The sequence below is a fragment of the Carlito syrichta genome, unplaced genomic scaffold, assembly GCF_000164805.1.
Source record: "Carlito syrichta isolate Samal-C Ts95f unplaced genomic scaffold, Tarsius_syrichta-2.0.1 Scaffold312030, whole genome shotgun sequence".
Lineage (NCBI taxonomy): Eukaryota > Metazoa > Chordata > Mammalia > Primates > Tarsiidae > Carlito > Carlito syrichta.
In genome coordinates this window covers 403264-428068 of record NW_007256126.1, presented here as the reverse complement: position 1 = coordinate 428068, position 24805 = coordinate 403264, and the positions used below count along the sequence as shown (strand labels likewise).

Genomic DNA, 24805 nt, shown 5'->3' with positions numbered 1-24805 from the left:
GTAGCATCTCCTAAGATGGGTCTGAATCTAAACACTTCAGTTCAGCTGGTGACTGACTACATGAGATATATTTTATTTCATGTCCTTTGGGTATCTGTCAAAGTTCTGATGCTAAACATAGATCAAAACAAAAATGGGCTCTTTCAATAAGGATTAAGAATAGAATAAAAGTCACTGGTGCGTGTATTGATCAAGTGAACAAGTCAAACGAAGATGTCCCTCTCAATCATCTTCCCAATTACAAGAGAAACCTGACATATGATACAGGAAATAAACAGGCTTCAGCAAGAAATGAAGTAATAGAATAAGGAAAGTTCCAAGACGGAGAAAGAAAACCCCCCACAAAACTGGACTAACATACAGCTGCTGCAAAACCACAGATATTGTCAAGGATTTAGAAAATACTAGAAGGGAATTAATTGGTTTTGGAAAACAGCTCTAATTTCACATTAACAATGGTAGAGGTACACTGGCACCATATATCCAGCTCCTGGTTTCAATGCAAATGTAAGGATCATATCCAGAAAAAAAGGAGTCAAGGGAAAGTGTTCTCACCACAAATAAATAATTTTGTGAAGTAATGAAAGGGCAGTGAACTTGATTTCGCCATTCTTCAGTGGAAATGGCGAAGATGTTCACCAAACATCAAGCTGTATTCTACAAATACATAATATTTGTCAATTTAAAAAAGGGGGATGGGGGAGCCATGGGGAACAGCTGAATTTCTACCTTACCAGAAGTCAAAGAGTCTAAAATTAAATTAGATTGGTGAATGAGAACCAGAAATTATTTTAAAGTGGAGCCAAGGTCCCACATATAATGTCGGAGGCTAAGTAACACCCACAACTTTCCTCAAATAATGACAACATTAAAAACTATACAAATGTCAGTTTTGTTTGTTGAGTGTCTTTTATCTTCCAGGTTCTACTCTAAGTATACTCCCATGTAAACTCAGGAATCAGCATAACATCCTCAAGGTAGGGGGCCTTTTAAAACAAACACAATTAACACTATCCTTTTATAAAGTAAAAAGTCCAAGACACAAAAGGTTAAGTAACTATTCTAAAATCATAGCGCTTAGAGGACAGGAGAAATAGAAGCTGAAGTCAGGTGTAAGGCTACAAGACAGTATTCCTATTGAAGTGACCATACTGGTGAAATTCTGCTCTCTCAGAGACTATATATTACGATGCTATGATAACATGGAAATTATGTTAAAACCAAGAGATCTGGGGTTATTTTCAGATTACAACTGGAAAAAAAGGCTCCTGGTTATCTCCACCCCTTCCTGCTCACTGACCTGCATCCTTTCTTCCTCTTCCATCTGCCTCTCTTAAGAAGATGAATGCCAAGCAAATGAGTTTTCATTAATTGTTGACAATCACTGAATACAAAGGATGGTTAATAATTGCTCACTGAACTGAATTCAGCTGAACAACCACAACAAAAACACCAAGAGAAAAAAATAGTTAAGGTTCCGAAATGAAACACACAGCCTCTGGTAATAAGTATATGTGGACCCATCAGATCTTTTTTAAAGCCAGGTCTGCTCCATATTCCTCTCAGTTTCCCTTCCCCAGAATCTCACTTTTCTCTCCTCTTAGCCATATCCTTCCTTCACTGGTGATCAAAGGAAGGGCAAAGAGGTGAGGAATAATTGCAGTCCCTTCAGTCTAGACCACGGCCTATACTTTCTCAGCTCTGGTCCAGGAGATGGAAGAGGTTGGAATGGGTATGTAAAATCCTCTACCTCTACATTATTCCCCAATGTACAAATGCTTAGAAAGGCGTGAAATTAGCCCAGCTTGTCAATCATGGAGCCCAGTTGGACTCTGGCTAAATCTATCTAAGTGGAAATGGGAAGCAAACTTTTAAAAATTAAACTGAATGAGAAACCTTTTCCTCAGGGCAGGAGAGGTACCTCTAATTGACTTCTCACTAGAGTGAAAGTTCACCAATGGCCCCGGGCCTTACTCCTCTGAAGAAGGAAATGAAAAGGTAGGCCACAGGCCACCCAAGCCAGAAACCAGAAACACACTCAAATAAATGCTGCAAAATCAATTTGCCAGCAGCTTGCTAATGAGGAACATCACACACCCAACTCTCAGTGCTTTTAATTTCTAATAGGTGTTTCAACTATCATTAGCTCTGAGATTTCAGGACAGCCATGGAACAACCTTTTAAAAAAAAAATCTTACTTGAATGTACTGAGGAAAGAGAGGTAATGGTCTAGGAGAGAGGTAAAACCCATAGAATCTAGGGTCACGTGCCCTATAACCTAAACGCTGGTTTGACCTCTGTCCCCCAAAGAAGCTGTCCCTGTTACCTTAAGACACAGAAGAGGCATCTGAATCCCCCAAGAAAAACTATAGCAAAACATTTAACCGAGTCTAAACATTTACCTGACGCCCCCCTTCCTGCATGGCATTACCAGAGAGCTATTATTCAAATGACAACAGCAATATCACCCCCAAATGAGGGCAAGGATACAGAATAAAAAGAAGTGGCAGCAGAAGACCTGCCAGGCAAATCCTCTGAATTAGCCAGCACCTGTTTCGTGATACCCCAGGGCTGCCTGCATCTGAGAGGGGAAGCCAACAGGTTTTGATTCCTTACAAGGTTCTTCCCTGTAGTGTGAGCCCTGGATAAAGTCTTAACATTTCCCCACCCCTTTGATTTTCCTGATGGTGAAATGGAAATCACTGAAGCCTGTAACAAATCCCCATGTTGTCCATAAAATGCTCTGTAACACTTAAAAACAAAAAAGCTACGATTTAAATTCAAGGGCACCAATGAAAATGAAGCACAGATAAAAAGGAAAAAAATAAGGTAAAAGTAACTTACCTTTCAATAAATTGCTAATTCAGCCAACAAGAACATGACAAGATTTTCAATATTATAATAATTAAGGAAATGCAAACCAAAACCACAATGAGATACCACCTCATACTCAGTAGGATGGTGACTATTAAGAAAACAGGAGCTTTCTGAGGGCTGAACACATGGAGGTGCTGGGAGGAGCATGGAACATAGGCTATGGGGACATACCCGTGCCCTATGTATGCATCTCTTCCACCTGGCTGTTCCTACGCTGTATCCCTTATAATAAACTGGTAAACACTTGGGCTCTAAGAAAAGGAGAAGAGCACAGATTCTTCTTCTCTTCAGATCCACATACTGATCCCCACGATAACTAGTGACCTGAATACTGAATTTGAATAAGGTGGCCCTGGTCACTGAGATAACAACCTCTCTGAGATCTGGACCATGCTCTTGGTCCTGCTTTGCACCCCCTGCAGGCTGCTTGTGCACAGCAAGGACATTTCCTGAAGGGAATTCATAAAACAGCACTACCTGATCCCAAGCTGAGAATTCAGAGTACAAAGGTCATGTCCTCATGAGGGAGAAAGAAGCTCTGAAAGACAAGAGCTCTCACGTGTTTACCTATACTGCAAGATACAAAACTGAGCGTGTATGTACTGACAAAGGGAATGACCTCTACAGACATGCATATGCATGGACCCACAATGCTATCAACCTATTGAGTGTTACTGGGAGAATTCAAAAAATAGCAGAAGCTTCAATTACATTGAATTCCATTGTTGCATGGATGAGGATGTTGACAGCATAGAGGATAGGGAGATGGTGGAGCCTATCTGCATCTAGAAGGTCCTGCCCACATCCCCAGGTTTTGGTACAGTGTCCAGGGCTTCCCAAAGTAGCATCCCTATGTGAATAGTTCCTGCCACTTTCTACTTTGCATTTACAAGTCAATGTTTTCCAACTACTTAGACTTATGTATCACATCATTTCTTGATACTATGACTTTGCCTATGTTGTTTCTCTGCCTGGAATATATGTCTGTCCTCATTTACTTAACTTACTCCTGCATTTTTTTTTAAATTCAGTTTTTAAAAAAATTCACCTCTCTTTTTGACCAACCCAGGGCTTTTCCTGATATTTTCCTTCTACCAACTCAAGCTGAATGACCTTCCCTTCCCTAAATTATATTTTTTTAAGCTCAGAAAATAACAAGTGCTGGTGAGAATACGGAGATACTGAAACCCTTGTGCACTTTTGGTGAAAATGTAAAATGAAGCAGATGCTGTGTAAAACAGTATGACAATTCCTCAAAGGTTAAAAATACAATTACCCTATAATCCAGCAATTCCACTTCTGGGTGTATTCCCAAGAGAAATGAAAGCAGGGTCTTAAAGAGATATTTGTATACCCATGTTCATAGCAACATTAGTCACAATAACCAAAAGGTAGGAGCAATGCAGGTGTCCACTGATGGATGACCAGATAAGCAAAATGTGATGCATATTACAAAGGAATGTTATTCAGCCTTACCAAAAATTCTAATACATGTTACAACTTGGATGAACCTTGAAGACATTATGCTAAGTAAAATAAGTCACAAAAGTACAAATACTGCGTGATTCTATGTATATGGAATATCCGGAGCACTCAGATTCAGAGACAGACAGCAGAATGGTGGTTGCTAAGGAATGGGAGGAGGGTGAATGGGAAGCTAGTGTTTAATGAGTTTAAGTTTTGCAAGAGGAAAAGAATTCTGGAGATGAGTGGTGGTGATGGCCGCACAGTAATATGAATATACTTAACGTCATTGAACTGTACATTTGAAGATTGTTAAGATGGCACATCTCATGTGATGTATATTTCACCACAATAAAAAACTGAAGAAAAAAAAAGTAAACAGATAACTCGGATTGTTCTTCCCCTCAAGGAAAACAAACAAGTATCCTGCTTGAGTAGGTGGAGAAAGTAATGAAGAAAGGAACCACAGGACACTGAGAGAAAAAACAACACATATCGTAAAGCTTTTCAAACTCTAGGCTCAGCTACATAACAGTCTTACCAGTGACATCCACCCCCAGGAGCCACAAGAAGCTACTCACCTCACTGAGGTAAATAAAAAAAGAGCAGGTGGACCCATCCACTCCGTAGTCTGCGTAGCAGGGATCTGAACGCCACATGTCTTTCATCCACTGAAACAATAAGAGTCAGATAAGAACATCTCTGAGTGGCTGTTCTCAGGGCCCCTGCACTCTGGTGATGGGGAAAGTAAAAGGTGAAGATGGGGTGAACGGCTCAAGCTGTGGCCTAAGGAACTGAGCTGAGGTCAGGATAACCACATGCTCAACTCAGCTCCTGGATGAACAACAGGTAGACATGGGCTTGAGCAGGCCCTTAAGCAGACGTGCGAGAGTGGAGTGAGGTCCTGAAACACATCAGACAATAAAGCCCAGGAGAGGCAATGACTACGAGTTGGACTCTGGCATCTACATCCCCTCTGGAAACTACAGTTGCAACAGCCCAGAGCCCAGCACCTGGGATGCAGACCATGTGAACCAGGGCATGAGTGAATGTTTACCTCTGGCCCACAAGAAGATCATAAAAACGCTTCTGGTATTGGCCTCACCATCCTAACTGCATACCTGAACCAACAACTTTTCCCTGAAAACTACAGAGGAGGTAGAAGTATCCACAAGGGTAGGCCATACAAACAGGAGTTTTAATGTTAAGAGTAAAACAACTTCAATTCAAAAAAAAAAAAAGACTACAACAGCAGCCAAGTAGATACTCAAGCACTAATATAACAGTGGCATTTAAACCACAATTTGGAGACCTCTGGGGACTTGGGGAGATGAGAATTGGACACTAAATAAGGGCAGCTCCTTGTCCTTGGTCCTCAAAGGATCATCTGATGAAGGCTGGAAAAGAGAGAAGAGAGGAGAGCTTTAAAGACACACCAGGAACCTGAAACACCCAGTGTCTCTCAGGCTGACCAGTGAGAGTTATTGCTGACCAGCCCCATGGAGTTGGCATAGGCAGAGGAGGGTTGTCATGGCCACAGTCTAAGCTGGCAGGACCGAGTCACCCTTTAAATGACCTGCTTCAAGGGCTCACTTGCTCATTTGTATCACTGGTAAGGAAAAGGGAGGAAAGGGGAAAGGAGGAGGTGTTAGTGCAGATCGGGGATGATGAAAATGAACCCACGTATCTTCTGCCTTACCTTGATCTTCCCCTCACAGTGGGGATAGCCATCCATAGGAGGCAATACACATTTTTCTTGAGCTCCGTTAATGATATCTGTAAAGAACAGAAAACAACAAGGTACCATGAAGTCTGTAGAACACAAGCCAAACGTTGTTGTAAGCTGAGAAACAGGGAGAGAAATCAAAAAGAAATGTCTGTGTTAGCTACTCTGCTGTAACCCACGGAGCCCCTCTATCTCCAAACATATCTGATTGGTCTGCAGTAAGGACTGACCTGAGGATAGCCTACCTACAGGCTGGCCAGAGACCTACAACATGTATAGCCCAGCTCAAACGGGTTAGGAAGGCCAACCAGAGTGCTTGCTTGGCAATTTGCAACCGATAAACTGAGAAACCAAACAAGTAGGGAACAGGGAATTAAGCCATGAGATTAGGAGGGTCCACCAGGGCTGGCAGAGTCCCTCTAGGCTCTGCAGGCAAGCTGAGGTCATGAGCAGACCTCGGAAAACATGTGCATGAGCTAAGGAAGCCAGCAGGAGAGGGATAGGTGACTAGCGCTGGAGTACAATGGAGCAGAGAGGCACAAGATGGATCTGCGCCATTCTTAGGAAATCCTGCTCTGGTTCCCTGAGGTACAGCTTTGTACAGACCCAGTTCTTAGCTTTCCATGAAGGTCTCCTTACTGCTTTAAATATTTCCTCACAACTCCCTTTGTATTAGCTAGCTCAGTGGGTTCCTATACCTTGCAACTGCAGAGTCAAAACTAGAACAAATGCCTTCAAGAAACTTGCAGTCAATTTTTTGTAATAAAAACATCCAATATTCTCGTCCTAGCTATTTGGAACTATATATTGTTAAGTAAAGTCATCCCACAGTATTATAGAACACTAGAATTTATTCCTTCTATCTAGCAGTAAAAAAAATGATGTTTGCCATGATGGATATGCTAATTACCCTGATCTGATCACTATACATTTTACGTATTACATCATGATGTATCCCATAAATATGTGCAATTATTATATGACAATTTAAAAAAATTCTAACCTTTTGTACTCAGATGTCCCCTCTGAGGGGACACCATAAATCTAGCAAACCACTTGGATGTCCCCTCTTGGGGGACATAAAGTGATTGCTGATTATATAGGACAAACTTATGCCAGAGCAAATTTTTCAAAAACATATGTTTCCTTGAAGTTTTCCATTCAAGCTGCATGAAAAAGCAAATAGAGGGAATATATACTGATATATATGTAAAAAAAAAATCAGCTGGCGTTATATAGAAAGAGAATGTGTGAAGAGTTTTCACAGTGGTGTATAGACTGCACAATAAATTATGTATTATTAATATGGGGAAAAAAAGAGACTGCATTGTCTGTTCAAATAGAAAAACAGGTGGAAGACATCAAACAAACTACTAATGCACAACATGTATCAGTGAACCTGCAATGCATGTTGGTGACTATTTCACACATTGATATTTTGTCATAAATAAGTTCCTCTATGACCAAAATTCCATTAGAATCCAAGTATCATTACAATAATATAATTGGTCCCAACACTATAATATTTAATATGCAGTGATTCATTTTTCACTATTTTGTATAAAAGTGTGATCAAGTTGCTAGTAGTTGATCCATGAGATGTCTCTGAGTACAAAGTGCTCAAGAAGCTCTACTGGTGGACAATAAATGAACACCTGAAAACAATGTAATAGATGTTATGTCAGGGCTGGGCAAGGGAAAGACACTCTAAGGATTAGAGAAGACCTCCTGGATCCAGTGTCATCTTGGCTGGGATGTGAAGATGATGCAGGGTGAACAAGACAGAAGGACAATCTAAAGATGATGTTCAAGGAACTGCGATAATCCCAAATGCAGGGACAGACTTAGGCTGGGACAAAGAAGTGTGAGGTCCTGAGAACTCAGATAGGAAAAAACACAGTCAGGGCCCAAACGGTAAAGGCTTCAAATGCCACAATAAGGACTTTGATCTTTATCCCAAGAACATTATGGGACAACACAAGATTTTAAGGAGGGGTTGGTTATAACCAAAATTTTATGTAGGAATGATTATTTTAGTTGGACAACAGGACAACCCTAAACCTCCATGCTTCTTTTTTCAGACCTATTATATTTTCTAGAAATGCTTGGAAAATGTCATCATTATTTACTTCTGACAGTTTTTTATACAAAGTATTAATCAGAAATTCAACCCAAAACTGCAATATTATTTGACAGGGGGTAAACAATAACTCATGGCTTTTGTGTCTGAAACAGAAGTTAATGCTAGGGAAGATTTTACCTGACCCTTGAAAACCAGTTCTTCTGCTGATAGTTTGTAACAGAAATTCTTGACCTCCTGATTCAGTGTTTTCAATGAGCCTTCTACTTGCTAAAACTAACTAGAGCATAAAAATAAATATCCTTCTCATGGATTGAAGGCAGTGTCATATAGTAATTAAAATGAAGGTTACTTGGTTTGTCAGAGCCTCTATTTCATGATCTATAAAATGGTACTGACTGTGCCTCTATTTCACCCAGCTCTTATTAAATCAATTAACATTTGTGAAGAGGCTAGCCTTGCACTCCCCATGGCAGATATTATGGACCACAGCAGGTGTTTAAAGGTAAGCAACTCCCATATAATTCCACACAACTTTCACTCGCAATATCCAGGAAAGCAGCAGCGCAATTACACAGTCCTGTCTGGAAACACATTCTGAGTTTTTGAAATAAATGCAGGCTTGAGGTGGTAGCTCTCCCTAGGGCTCCTCTCCTCCCATCTACCAGCTGCAGAAGCTCTAATAAATATACTATCTCACCAAAGAATAGAGAGTGCTTTTCAATGACTATTCCTTCCATCACTGTTTTTTTATTCTGATCTGCTTGGCAACACTTATCAAGAAAATATGCAGCAGCAGAGGGTCCATGAAATTAGACACAATCTACGACAGCCTAAGGCTGGCAATAATCAGATGTTTCAGGGAACTCCTGTGGGGAATGCCCCATATTTCACCACAGATATTATTCTACTTCTGGAATATTTGGGACCAGAAGTTATAGAAACTAGAGGCTATTGAGCTGGTGGTGTGGCAGAGTAGGGTAAGGAGAAGTCATTGAGAAAATAAACAGATCTGTGAAGGCTGGCACTTTGGCAAAGCCCTGATGTTAACAGTGTGAGGCTTCTTCGTTAAGAGTTTCAAGGATAAAAATGTTATATCAAGGGTTGGCAAACATTTTCTGTAAAAAATCAGATAGTAAATATTCTAGACTCTGCGAACCACATGGTCTCTGTAGCAATTACTCGACTCTGCTGCCGTGAGAAAGCAGCCACAGATAACAGGTGAATGAATGGGTGAGGCTGTGTTGCAATAAAACTTTATTTATAGAAACAGATACAGAACCTTGTATTTGTTAGGAAATTCCCAAAATGAGGTCTCTCATTTCTGCAAAAGCCTGCTGGACTGACTTCAAGGCCCCCTGTAGGTGGTGCTCTGCCTAGAATGTCCCTCTCCTCAGGCCTTCTGGTTGTCACTTTTCTTGTGCCCAGTTAAAGCCCTCTCCCTTCTTTCTGTAAGACTCAGCTCAAGCATTATCTCTCTGAGAAACAGTCCTGAGTTCGGATTTGGATCTGCCCTTCTCTGGGTTTCCCTTGGCCTCCTGCTCACGTCTCCTACCACAGTGAGCAAGGCCATTATTTTCTTTCTATCTGTCTGCCTCCTCTCTTAGTGCATAAGGAGCCTGTGGGCATGTCTTCCTGCTGGGTCTCTGGGAACTCAGTCAGTGCTGTTTGACTGCATAAACACAGGCATGTTCCTGCCTGTCCCGGGGCCTGACTCCTCCACTCAGGGAGAACTGGACTGAGCAGAGATTCCAGCTAGGGAGGGGTTTTTGCTTTTCCTGGGATTGGCAGTTTGTCAGCTAACCCAACACTCCTCTGCAATTCCATGGTTTTATGACAAATTTTCTCTCCATTATTTAGTTACTTAGTGATGGGTCTGAACAGACAAGAAACTTCCAAAGGTTTAAGGGTGCTCAAGTCTTTGGGGCAGTAGGGGTCTGTGAGTGGAGAAACAAGAAGTCTCAGCCTTCCTAGCATGGGGCAGAGCTGCTCCCTGAATCTCACCAGGAATAACATGAGCAAAACCCTCTATCTCAACACAGCTTCTTAGAGGATAGCTCCTCATTTTGTTTCTATTGCAATGACAAAAGTTCAACACATGTTTTTATTAGTTTGTATCCATGGAGGACTCTCCTACCTGTGGAAAAGCTTCTAGGTTTGGTTAAGAAACACAAATTCAGGTCCAAAAGGCTTCATGTTATTGCTTTTTGGGGAGCCTGAGCCTTACTATACACAGGTCTCTTCAAAGGAGGGAGAAAGACCCTGCCAACATATGTTACTGGAATGTTCTCCTGGCTGTTTAGCCCAAGTTCTTTCCCCCATGACAATTTTTTTAAATGGTGAAAGGGCAAGGGAAAATAAAAATGCTGATGTAAGCAGTGAAGCTCAGCTCTTACTACTGTTTAGGATTCAGTTTCATCCCTTATTCTTACACCAGCCCAAGTTGCAACATCTTTCCCCTGAAACTTCACCTCTGTGTGATTCTACAGCGTTGGCAACCAGGCATTACACAGAAGGCAGATTATGCAGTTGTGAAGGTTCTGTTGCTTCACCAGCCACTGTGCCCACACAATGTGGTGGGTGCTCAAATACTGGGTTTAATCTAAGAGAACAAACACTTTTCCAGTCATGAAAATGCTGGAGATTTAGGAAGAACACATATACTGCAGGATCAGAAGCGGCACGAGATGTCACAAACATATACAGTGGAGGTGTTCCCGTCAAGTATGCAGTCAGATTCTCCCTGACAGTACACGTATCCAGAGAGACACCCATGGAGGGAGACAGTAGCATTTCAAATATACATTAAAAGCTACGGGGGCAAAGAGGGATGGAACCAGATAGTTGTGTGTGTGTGTGTGTGTGTGTGTGTGTGTGTGTTAAGCTCTTGCTTTCCGTGGCCTCTGAAGAAGTAAGGAGAGTAAGGAGAGACAGGACAGAAGGAAATGGAATTATGAACTCAAAGGGACAGTGAGAATGGAAATAGGGTGACACAGGAGAGGAAAAGGAATGGATGGAGGATAATAACTTGCCTTGATATGTCACCTGTCTTCCTGCAGTGCCGTCGCGTACATTATCCCATTTTAGTTTGGAAGAAAGAACCTCTAAATCCTCAGCACCAACTTTCAAACTCAGGCCACTGTCACTGGGCACCTGCTACCTGCCATGCCCTGAAATGTCAGCACTGCACTGAACCCCTGTAAGATGTGGCCACTGCCCTCTGGGTGCTGACACATGTGGGAGGCGGGGTACCACATACAACAGTGAATGAGGCATCCAGCAGTGAAGTCACTGACCCAGGAAGTCTGAGATCTGGGCTGCACCTGCCACACAGCCAAGGGAGTCTGAGTTAGATGCGAGGGAAAATGGCAGGAAGAGGCTGTGCTGGGAGAAGTCATTCCTGATGCTATGAGAGGGGAGGGGATGTGACCTGGCCCCCTCGTGAGTTCCTGATAGTCATACCATATTGGTATTCAAAAAGAGACGCTTATGGCTATATGAGATATGATCTTAATGAGTCACATGTTAACTGACCTCCCACTTGTACAAATCAAATGCAAAATCCTACAAGGCTACTTTAATCTTCTAGTTGGCCAGGTCAATGTTTATGCATACATCAGGATGCTGTTGCATGTTTTTTTTTTGCTTTTTGTTTTTTGAAAGCATCATCAACATTCAACTATGCAGCATCATACTTTTTTAAAGCTAATGACAATCATGCCTCAATGCTGAACAAAAGAGAGCTGAAAACATGTTTATAAAAAGAATCTCAAAAGCTAACAAACAAAAGAGACTAGAAGTAAGGGGTCAGCCTTAACCCTGAGCTTATTCGTGCTTAAAGAACGTGTATAAGAGCCTTAACTAGAGGAGTGGACAGGAAGACAGACAGGTACTTGCATGCAAGCCCCACACAGAAGACAGTCCTTTCAGAGTAAAAGCTGACCATACCAGGGAGAGAACGTGCTATGTTAAGGCTAAGTTTTCTGTACATTAATTATGGCAAAGATGAGAAACATTTGAGATGGCACTGCTTTTTAAGAACTGGTAGAACACAATGCCATTAATGTTTTACCTAGAACTGAACAGGCATCTGATAGATTAAAGGTGTCTAAATTCCTCACCATCGAAATTTTAAAGGTTAAAAAATATATAACTTCAAAAAAAGTACATTCATAACAACTCCCAGAAGTCTCAAAAAACAAGCCCACCTGTCCTCCTCAGGAAGTTTTAGGAAACTGAGTTCAATCTCCTGGTCCAACTGCTTTGCCAACCACTGAGATAACCATCTTTGCAAGTGAGAGCTCCCTTCAGCCCAGTGGCACCCCATACATATTTCCTCTCAGAAGATAAAGGGTCTCCAGTGATTCTGTTTTGTGTATAAGACAAGGTAGCATTTCTCCTGGCACACCTGATATGAACATGCGGCCACACTTATCAGATGGCCCCTGCAAAGCACACCCTACGTGAGCATGTCACTGGCCCGGCCGCTCAGCCACAGCTGGGAGCCGCCACAATGTCTGTGCTCAGCTTGGAGATTCCAGTCTTGCCAGCAGCCTCCATCAGCTGGCTTGGCTTCGGGAGTGAAGAACAGTAAATCAGACTAAAACCTGATTTCCTGAGATATAGTGAGATATACTCGCCCATTCAAAATGACCTCACCAGCTATTCTCAGCTTGGCAAATATTCATTTAGCGCCGCTTTACTTCTGCATCATGAAAACAGTGGTTTAATTTCTATAACTGAGTCATGTACACAGATTCCAGGAGCTTCCTATTACTGTGGGGCCCTGGACCACCAAAGAAAGGAGCTGGAAAGCCAAGGTATGGCAGTCATCACAACTTGGCTGTTTTTATGTATTCCATTCGTGAAAAGTTATACATAACTGAGAAACCATATACGTTGCATATGATTTTCTTATTGACTTCTATTATGTCCATAGTATTTATACATAGGCAATACTGTAGCTCTAGGTTTTTAGACAGCAAGTCTATGAGGTCTTTCAAGGTGCTTTTTCAGAAGGGAATAAGAATTTTATCATTTTATTCCTCAGCATTCTGTCTTCATGTTTCTCATGCAAAGCATGAAGGTGGTGGTGAAGGATGAAGGCAAGCTAGCTGCCTCTGTGAGAGGCCAGACCCACTCACAGACCCCCAGAGGTGTATGCTGGGCCCTTTGCAAAGACTTGTTTGAATTTTTTTTTAACCTAGTAAGTTGAAAATGCAATCAACATTGTAGAAAAGAATTTTAGAGCTGCGAGGAACTTCTGAAATCATATTAGTCGACGCTCTACTTTTGCTGATTCTTAATGATGAGGCCTAGAGAAAGAAACAAGTGCCTTCCTCATTCTCTGATTAAACAAAATTCCATTAAGCACCTTCCACATGCAAGATACTCTGTGTGGTCAACCACGCCTTTGAGTCAAGATTACTTCCAGCACGCTGTTGCCAGGTATTACAAAGCACACCACCACCTTCATGTTTTGCATGAGAAACATGAAGACAGAATGCTGAGGAATAAAATGACAAAATTCTTATTCCCTTCTAAAAAAGCACCTTGAAAGACCTCATAGACTTACTGTCTAAAAACCTGGAGCTACAGTATTGCCTATGTATAAATACTATGGACATAATAGAAGTCAATAAGAAAATCATATGCAATATATATGGTTTCTTAATTATGTACAACTTTTCAAGAATGGAATACATAAAAACAACCAAGTTGACTGCCAAATATAATCAGTCATAAAATTTCAAATCACAATTCAGCCAAATAGCCCCGATTATTTATACTTCTTTGTCATACCCTCTAGTTTATTATTTTTTTCATGGTTATTTGTCTAATTAACCTTTTAAGCCGGCATTAATAAGGTTTTTCCTTTTGTTGGTAAAAATGGTATTTAAAAAAGGGTCTAGGACTGAAATTCACAGTATGAAGGCCAGCTACATCACAGAGTTACACATACACATGGCCACAGCATCATACATACATTAACCCTCCATTCTGATAAGCCCCAAGCTGCTGCTACTAGCAATGTTCCACCAATACTCTATTAGGAACCAGCAGAGTAAATGATGAAATAACACTGCAGAAAAGGAAAGGCTACAGATGGAAAACAGATTTATCTTACTTTCAACAATTAGAGTATTTTACCAGGAAAGCAAATCTACCCCCAGTGGGTAAGGATAACCAATCAATCATCCATGTCTAAGGGGGCATGAGAAAGTAGAAAGGGCCAATTTGTCTAAAGCAGAGGATTCTGGGTAAGGTAGTAAGAAAAACGGTTGGAAAGGTAGGCTGGCACTGCACACTACAGAATTGTGAATTCCAGGCTTAGAACACAATTGATCACTGTTATCACTGCAGGAAACACTTGTGTAGTCTGGGTATAATAGCCATGAGGAAGTCAGTGATTGGTCCTTGAGTAGAGAGGCAATATGCTGAAGAAAGGATTAAACCCAAGCAAAAAGAGAATGAAAGCCACATTTGAGGATAAAAATGTGACCATATGTAATTTAAAAGATACTATTGCATACAATCTTTACAAAATAGAGTTTGTATCCAACATTATAAACTACCCAGGATTCAAATACTGTCTTGCACTGGTAAGGAAGTCAGGGCTATTTTTGTGACACAAAGTCTTTCAAACCAATTATAAATACTCAAACTTTACTTTGATTAACAGCAGCTTCTAATGCCTTTCTTTAATAGTCTCTTCAACACCTATTTTTCATTTAATTGAACTCTCATTCATGCCTATTTTGTAGGTAATAGTAAATCATTTCACATTTTCAAATGTGGTTTCCAAAATGCTATCACATCAGCCTTTAAAGTTATACATCTATAAAAATCTGTTTCCTCTAACCTCCAAGTAGTACATCAGTCCTCTCCTAAGACACCATCTTTCCTCACTGGCCACCATACACGATACCTCATTAGGAAGCTTCCTGCTCCTAGAACTGACACTGAAATGTACCAAAGGAGCAGCACCTGCATGGCCAGGGCTTTTCAGTCAGGTGGACCACAGTCAACTTTAGCAATAGAAAAGAAAGAAAGAGAGAGTAAAGACTACATCCTGAAAAACAAAAAACAAAAAACACAGACTTTTTTTAAATCTAAGAGATCTCAGTTGGGATTATCTCTCTGCCTTTTATCAATCACATAACCTGGAAGGTTATTTAACCTTCAAAAGCCCGTATTTCCTTACTCCAAAAATAGACTCAGCAAAATCTTCTAACTCTTTTGAGTTACCCTTTCTGTGCCAGGTGCTGTGCCTCGCACTAATTTATAGCCCCATTCATCATTAGGGCAATCTCCAAAGTAGACGGTGGGATGCTGAGGGAGATAAAGCCATGAAAAAGAGAGACTGCCTACAACACATTGCCTATATTACACACAAGCTCTCATTTGATCATTTAATCTCTTTGTGCAATACACTTGTTCTAGTGTCCTTATGTTCTCTGTGCCTGTCTTGCCCATCCCTGATTAATTTTACATCACAGTACTTGGTGAGATGTGAGGTACAGTATTGTGATTAAAATGTTTTGGGCTGGGCATGGTGGCTCACACTTGTAATCCCAGCACTTTGGGAGGCCAAGTGGTAGGATTGCTTGAGCCCAGGGATTAGAGACCAGCCTAGAGAACATAGTGACACCTCATCTCTACAAAAATTTTTTAAAATAGTCAGGTGGGGTGGCATATGCCTGTCGTATTCAGGAGGCTGAGGTGAAAGGATCATTTGAGACCAGAAGGTTGAGGCTGCAGTGAGCCATGATCATGTCACTTCTCTCCAGCCTGGGTGATAGAGAGAGATTCTAACTAAAAAAAAAAGTTATTTGGATTTTTGGAAGAAAGAAAGTTTAAGTCTTTTAAAATGAATGTAATAGCGTAACAACATATACTGTATATGAGAGGGACCCCCACACACAAAAAAATGGAATTTATTGATAAAAACTGGTATGTTTATTCTTACATATTTAAACCTTAGTCATCTTCAAAATATGCTGTTTGATGCAATACACCTATCAAGATGCTTTTTTCACAGCTCAAAACAGTATTTGAATTCATCAGTTTTGATGCCTTTTAGTGCTTCTCCCATTTTTAATTTAACCTCTTTCACATAGGAAAAGTGTTTCCCTCTGAGGACATTTTTCATCCGGGGAAACAAAAGAAAATCATTGCTCAGGGCAAAGATTGGGTGAATAGAGAGGGTGGGGCACAGAACTCATGACATTTTTGATCAAAAACTGCTGAACACTCAAGTCCTGTGTGGGCAGGTGCGCTTGTAAATCATCCATCACGAAGTGGACAAATGTGTAGAAAGAATCTCCAAAAAAAAATTCTCTGAAGTCAAATGTAGCCTCTCACAATAATGCTAGCTGGTACAATGATGCCAGTGGGTTCCTAGAACACTTTACCTAGCAGAAGAAGCCTGTATCAAAAGAGGGCTGCCCTCCAAAAGATAATTCCAGTTTTTTGTGGGTCCCCAACATATATTCTAATATCTCTGAGACTGAGAGATAAAACTGAGTTCGCAACATGGTTTGGATAATCAGAATCCTGTCTAATGCATGACTCTACATGTATTAATCTTTATGTAAATGCCATTTTCTGTAAGTTTATACTTTATTTTTTTCTATCTTTTCTTCTCTAACAAAATGTTCTTCAGTATTTTAAGTAACAATGTAAGAAACATCAAATCTTCCACATGGGTATTATATATGTATCTAGTTACAACAAATGGGCATAAGAGTTACTAAACTGAGAGAATGCTAGTCTTATACATCAAAAACAAACAAGAGGTACATGAGTATATTTCCAGAAACAAAGTTTCTGTACATATTTTTAAAAATAAGATATAACACTGACATATTTTGCGTCATCCTCAGTTGTCGATTTTGATTTAAGAAAATACACTGGAAAGTAGGTGGCAGACAAAAAACGCAAGCATATATTCGCAAAACTACAACCTAGGCTCACGTTGGGGGCCCAAGGTAGTTTTTATAACTATTCTTCTTTTCCAATAAGCAAGATAGGGAAGAACCTTTCCTAACTTCCCCTTTCCGCACCTGCAGTTTACTGGAAGGGGAAAAAGCATTACCAAGCCATCTCACTGTAATAGCGACATGTCCCGAGAACATGGAGCACACATATTATTCTTCAACCCCTCAAAGGGTGGTTCAATTTCTCTTCTAAAACAGCGTTGAGTGTTAAGCACAGTTCATGCATTCCTGCCTATTCTTACTAAACCGCCAAAGGTGTTTTGAGTTTGGATTTTGTTAAGAAAAAAGAAAGATGCCTAGTCTATGTGTGTGTATTTGCAATTGAAGAAGAAAAATAAGAAACATGGAATTAATAACTTGAAGAAGGCTGGCTATAGCCCTAGGCTATTATGATTGTAAAAAGTATCAAAAATAGGTATATTCTTTTCTTATCACACACAATGCCCCTTTTTGAAACCCTTGTTACAGGCCTCCTACAGCTGTTAGTAAAGAACAGAGATTCTACCTGGCTACAGGCCAGACACCTACAGGCAAGGAGGAAGTGCTTCAACTATTCTCTTAGTAAGAGATCAAGGCAAGTTTTTTTTCACTCTTTCACATAAACTGAGGTTTTCATTTTGTTTAGGTTGTTTAGTTGTAGCCTCCTGCCTTGCTTTTCAGAATGGAAAAATAAACTGCAAGATAATTTAGAATTGAGATGACACCTTAATAGTAAATTTGTTTGCACTATCAAAAGCAGCACAAACAGAACATATAAAAGAAGCTGAGGCCGGGCTCAGTGGTTCAGCCTGTAATCCCAGCACTTTTGGAGGCTGAGGCTAGTGGAATGCCTGAGCCCACAGGTTTAAGACCAGCCAGGGCAACTTGGCGAGACCTCGTCTCTACAATAAATCAAAAATTAGCCAGGCACGGTAGCGTGCACCTGTGGTTCCAGTTACTCGGAAAGGCTAAGGCGGAAGGATCGCTGGAACCCAGCAGGTTGATGCTGGGGTGGCTGTGCACTCCAACCTGGGTGACCGAGTGAGCTCCAACCAAAAAATAAATAAAAAAAGAAGCTGAGGACCAGAGAATTGTGAATGCCCACAAGCACATCAAATCCAAAGGTATAAGTCTGACAAAAGGCCGAAAAACCTATCTGAGCTAAAGGCAGGTGTCATGTGATGGATCCCGAGATGCATGAACCCTACATATTGGACTAAAATATGCTTGCCAAGTCTGCTAAATAATGTCACTGGTAGTGACATTTCTAAAAAACCAGGTTGTGTTAGGCTTGGTGGCACATGCCTGTAATCCCAGCTTCTGGGGAGGCTAACATAGGAGAGTGGTTTGAGTTCTGGAGCTCAATACCAGCCACAGCAACACGGTAAGACCCCATTTAAGAAACAAAACAAGACAAAAAAGACAAAAAAAAAAAACAAACCCAAAACATGCTGCCTTATAACTTAATTCCTTATTATCTATCCTACCCTTACCAGTTATTCCTTCATTTAGAAAGGAAACATGCCAGGTATTAAGAAAATGTAAACCTGGATACCGATACTCGGTTTGTAAAGTTAAGAGAGTAATATGCATACTTTTGGATGTTACAAGTATTCTTATAACATTGGAATGCTATTCGTCAATTCCACCGAAAACCCTAGTAAATATGTGAATGCAAGTTCTTCCTAGTACAAAGCACAAAAGTGTTCAACTGCCTGGGAATTTGTTTGTTTCAGGAAGTAAGTAGTCAGCTCCCAGACTGGCATTTGGTTTTTGGTCAGCTCTTGGCAGGCACTAACCCTTAGGTGGTGGGATTACTACCTGAAGACCCCCTTCTACCATGCCAGTATCCAGAATAAACCAGTCACTCACTCACTTTCCAGCCATCGCATCTGGGCAGAGGGAAAGCCACTATTAAACACACATTCTCTTTGCCAATCTAGAAATGATGGTTATTGTATCTAAAGCAAGAAAGAGTTGACATACATACAAAAGGCAGGGGCAAGTCAGTGCTGTGGCAGCAGGTAACTCATTTGGTAGCCACAGCATGCTGGCTCAGACTGATCATGTGCAAGAACCACATGATCAATTTAACTTGGGATTCTTTAAAAATCAAAGCTGAGAAATTTTGCGCTGACAATGGCAGAAAAGGCTGTATTAGAATAATCTTTCCACAGGTAACATTTATAACAAGGCAATGAAGAGTGAGGGGAAGTGGCCAAAAACTAGAAGGGATGTGATCCCAAAAGGAAGGGAACTGCCCTGGCTACGATGCCCATTTATATGGGTGTGCCCCCTGAGGGTGTTCCCCAGTCTGGTTCAGGGAGATGGCTAGCAGGCAAACAAAAGACTACAGTCTGATTGGCTTGAGGTGTCATAGGATAAAATTTGGGTAGTGGTGACAAAGTATGGTAGACTATTTCCAAAAGAGGGAGCCAAAAAAATATGCACGTGAACTACCTTTTTGAGTGTCCCCATAAGTAAGAATATGTGAGGGAGATTCCAAAGAAAGCCCTGAAACTATTCAAGAGATTTCAGCCACTGCTCATTGCAGCAGAGCTAGAGTTTTAATTCCAAAAAGCCAGAGGGGCTTGGTCAACATTTCAGACTTTCCAAAGAATCCTGGGAAGGGTCTCCCATTAGGCTCAGGACTTAAGATGTTTGAAGACTAGTGGGAAAACTGAAAAAGACACACCCTTAAAAACCATAAAATCAAGTCTTCATAAGTGCAAGGCAATACGTCAGTATTTAACTGCCTGCCGGAGCAAAACTCAACCCTCTTCAAAAGAGGAAAACAGAATTCAAACATTTTACAACATGTCATTATAATGTCCAATATATCATAATTACTAAACATGTGGAAAAACAGGAAAATGTGAAACAAAGGCAAGAAAAGCAATACACAAAAACACATCAAAAGATGATGCAAATGTTGGAGAACTAACAAAGAATTTAAAGCAACTATTATAAATAAAATTAAAGAAAGAAAAAATGACCATTAATGAACAAAAGAATTGTCAGTAAAGTTATGGACATTTGGCTAAAAAAATTCTAAACTGAAAAGTATATAAACTAAAATATAAAAAAAATCATAGAATGGAATCAATAGCAGTTTGGAAATGGCAGAAGAAAAAAAATCAGTGAATTAAAAAAATATAAATTATTCAGTCTGAAAAATAGAGACAATAAAGAATGAGGAAAATAAAATAAGCAGAGCCTCAGTGGCCCGTGGGAGAGCATCATGAAGGCTAACCTTTGTGATGGATGCCCAGAGGTAGAAGAGAGAAAATGAGGAAGAAAAACATTTGAAGAAATAATGGACGACAACTTCCCAAATAAGGTAAAAAACATTAACTGTAGATCCAATAACTCAGTGAACTACACACAAGATAGATACAAACACATTTATCATAATCAAACTGCTAAAAGCCAAAAATAAAGAGAAAATGTTAAAAGCAGTCCGAAAAAACAAAACAAAGCACATAACCTAAAAGGGTACAGTGATAAAAATGTCACCTGACATCTCATCAGAAAATGATGGAGGCTAGAAAACAAAAAAACCCAGCATTTTTACGTAGTGAAAGAAAACTCACTTTCAGATCAGAATTCGACACCTATGTCATTGAAAAATGCTGGCCCCCCAAAAAAAATAGCCATTTTCAAATAAACGAACAATGAGACTAGAGATTTCACCACCAGCAGACTTGTATGACAAGAAATAATAAAAGAAGCTCTCTAGGTTTAAAAGTGAAATGGAAACTTGGAACTACAGAAATGAAGAGAATTAGAAATATTAAGTGTGTGTGCACATCTAAAGTATCCTTTTCTTCATTTTTTTTATGAGACAATTGACAACTTAATACTAAAATCATATTAGGGTGTAGCAACATTTAAGGTAATTGTAGATGTAAGATATTTAACAACAATAGTACAAAGGATAGTGGAACAACAGGAATTAAACATGAAATTTGCAATATTAATTGTAAGTAGACTGATATGAGACTATATCACAATCTCTATAACAGAAGACAGGAAATTATAGCCCACAGGCCAAATCTGGCCCACCATCTGCTTTTGTAAATAAAGCTGTATTGAAATACAACTGTGTCATTCATTTATATATTGTTGAGGGGTTTTGTACTACAATGGCAGAGTTAAATTGCTGCAACAGAGATCAAAGATTGTATGGTCCACAAAGCTAAAATATCTAACAACTGGCCTTTTATAGAAAAAGATTGTCAATTCTTATCCTATATAGTCCTTTAGTCAATTTTACCATTTACAGATTTGGCGGGGGGCTTGTCTAGGAGGTAGAGTAGCTTTAACTTCCCACAAGTCTCTCATTTTCAGACAAAGGACACCTATACCCCAAGGTTGGAGATCCAAAAAAAAAGGAAACCTACCTGGCCCAAAATCAAAAATCGATTGACAGAGGTGTCACTCTGTCATCGTGGGCTCCAGCTGATACTTGTGAGTTCCAGCATATTCTTAATCTCCTCCAGTTAACCTTTATCTTCTGTTCCTGGCTGTTTGCCCTGTGGATTTTTAAGCTCCATCATCAGACACTAAAACAACAGCCCTATAGCAAATGTTAAACCAGCTCCCATAGCTATGTCAAGTTAACCCCCTTTGACAAATCCCTTAATATACACACACCTCTTCTGGTGGCTCTGCTTCTCTGATTTAATCCTAACTAATACAAATAGAGAAAAATTAACAAAGTCAAAGTTGGTTCTTTAAAAAGATGAATAAAATTTATAAATCTCTAGCAAGAGTATAAAGAAAGAGAGGAAATACAAATTAGCAGTGTTAAGAATGAAAGAGGGACATCACTACAAATTCTACAGATGTTAAAAGAATAATAAAGTGTTATAAACAACTTTAAGGCAATAGCGTCTACTATTTAGAAAAAATGAGGTATTGTGTTTCTGGTAGCATTATTGATAATAGCTCAAAACTGGAAACATGCCCATTATTGGGAAAATGTATAAACCAATCATGGTATGTTCATATGACAAAGTACTACTCTGTGATTTAAAAAAAAAAAAAAAAGAACCAGGCGTGGGTGATTCATGTCTATAATTCCAGCACTTTGGGAGGCGAAGGTGAGAAGATTACTTGAGCTCAGGGGTTCGAGATCAGCCTGAGCAACATGGCGAGACCTCATCTCTACAATAAATCAAAAAATTCAGCTGGGCATGGTGGCACATGACTGTGGTTCCAGTTACTTGGAAGGCTGAGTCGGAGGATCACCTAAGCCCAGCAGGTTGAGGCTGCAATGGCTGTGAGCGTGCCACTGTATTCCAGCCTGGGTGACAGAGTAAGACTCTGACTCAAAAAAAAGGAAGAAGAAGAAACAGCTACTGAAATGTGCAACACCATGGATAAATCTAAAAAACATTATGCTGAGAAAAAAAGTCAATCCCCCAAAAGTGTTCCTAGCATCTGATTTCATTTTTATGAAACTCAAGGACAGGTAAAATTAATCCACAGTAACTGAAATCAGAGCAAAGCCAGCCTGTGGGGGATGGGGACTGAATGGAAGGAGGCATAAGGGAACATTCTGGGGTGATGAGTATGTTCTTTATCTTGCCTGTGGTGCTGGTTTTATGGATAATATGCATTTATCAAAACTCATCAAATTGTACACTTAAGATCTGGGATTTGCATTATACATGATTTTACTCTCACATAAAAATCAAGTTGCTTAAAAAATGTATGCTTTCTCTGGGACCTAAGAACACAGGTAAAGGAACGTGATCTTCCTTTGCTAATCTCCGTATAGCAACCCTTTGCCAATCACATTCAGTGAAGGACTTACTCTACAACAAGGTCACAAGTATCCTAAAGCACCTTGAATAATAATACTTTCACTGACCTCCAACATTGCATGTTTCAATGCGGGGTGACAGTGCCAAGGGTATGTAGAAAACTGAAATTCAATCTGTGTTCTGGAAATTACAATCTTGGATTTAAGTACAACCTGTTGGTAACATGTTTTTCTCTGTCATGACTACACTGAGGTGTCTCCTATTTGGAGCAGACTGGTTAATTGTGTATTTATAGTGCTTGGCCCAAAGGTGAAGGAAGGTTTAAATAAAAGCCTTTGCTCCAAAAAGTCACTGCACACGTGCAGAACTAGTCACCAGTACCAGGAAATCACTCATCCTCAAGACATCAACAGAAGACAGGCTGTGATTTCATTCCTACTCCTGTCTGTCAGTTTTGACAGAAATCATTCAACTTCAATTTTACAACACGCAACCCTGATTTCTCAGCCTATTTTCAGAACCTGCTTTTCTGCTTCATACACTAACCTCCAAAGTAATTATTGAAAAGCGACGATGGCCTAAATGAGGGAAATCTGAGAGGTAATTAGAAGTGCCTTTTATTTTCCAGTATCACACAATGCTAATAAACCGGCTCAGAGATGGGCTGCTTCTTGTAAAAATTATAGCGAACAATCAATAGTGTAAGGAATTAATCATCACACTACTTCTGTTCTGCTCACTAGAACACAGAAACGGATTTAATAGCAAGCTCTGCAACAAAGCTGCAGATCAAAGAGTAATCACAAATGATTTCTGTAATGATGTGACAAAACGTCTCCATTTGGGCTTAGAGGTATTCAGAGAGGTACACGCAAAGTTAGTCCAAGGCAACAGGAATGCCAGGGAGAACTTCTTAGGAAGAAGTGAGATTTATGTGTTCCAGGGATGAGCATTGGCTACAGGGATGGGACACTGTAAAATAAGAGGTCTTGGGACACTGAAACAAGAGAACTTTGGACACTGCTTATACTATTAAAGGAAGACAGCTTTAAAGTGGGGCCTTTTAAATTTTTGGATAGAGTCTGTACACACCCAATCTGAAGAAGTTCTTGAAGAATAAAAGGGGGGGTGGGAAATATTAGATATTAGGTTTGACCCCACCACTACGGAATTGGAAGAGAAGGTGTAATGAATGACCTTTACCATATACTTGCAGTTCATCTTGCTGAAATCAAGAAGTTCCCGATGCAGACACACTCCATTTTACAAAATAAAATCAAAGAGCTATAAACCTTAAATGCAAATCTTGTTTCTATTTATTCAATCAAATGAAGGTCATGCAAATAACATTCCAAATCCTACCCAGTCTGCAGGTCTGGCTCAAACTTTTTGCAAGAGTACTCCAGCTCCCAGAGACACCTTCAGACTGCCTGTGAACATCTATAACATTCTTAGTCTGTACTTTGCCATCTAAAACTCTGTCTGATGTTAGCTCTGACCATTCTTTTAATTGGGATATGTTTGTGTGTCCACAGAGGCACATTACCCAAAAAGACTGCAAAGTCAATAAGACTAACTTCCACAAAGTCAGTGGCCACATGACTCTTTCGTATTCCCCAGAATAATAGAACAAAATTGGTTCACACAGTTGATACAGTTTTTGTAAATTAAAGAAGGTAGTAGTGGTGCTGATACTTGGAAAGATTAGATATGAACTCTAGAAGAGAAGACAAAATGACGGACATGTGTTTTGTGGCAAAATGGAAAAGTGCTATTGGGAAAACCTAGGTAAGAATACTATTCTCAAATGGGGACATCTCTCTTTCACAGGAAAGGGGAAAAAGTCATTATCTTCTAAATGTCACCTCCTTCTTCTTCCACTCTTCTTTTGCTTTTCTTATTCAGGGAC

General features: G+C 40.1%; 1 protein-coding gene across 1 annotated transcript in view; it reads right to left on the bottom strand.

Annotated features, from left to right (window-relative positions):
• Window positions 1-24805, bottom strand: part of MGAT5 (mannosyl (alpha-1,6-)-glycoprotein beta-1,6-N-acetyl-glucosaminyltransferase) — a 217426-nt gene that overhangs the window by 144220 nt on the left and 48401 nt on the right. Inside the window, exons 3-4 of the mRNA XM_008069436.1 lie at window positions 6041-6117; window positions 4923-5012 (exon numbers count right to left, since the gene is read on the bottom strand). Coding sequence (XP_008067627.1) covers window positions 4923-5012; window positions 6041-6117 — 167 coding nt within the window. The remainder of the gene's footprint in view (window positions 1-4922; window positions 5013-6040; window positions 6118-24805) is intronic.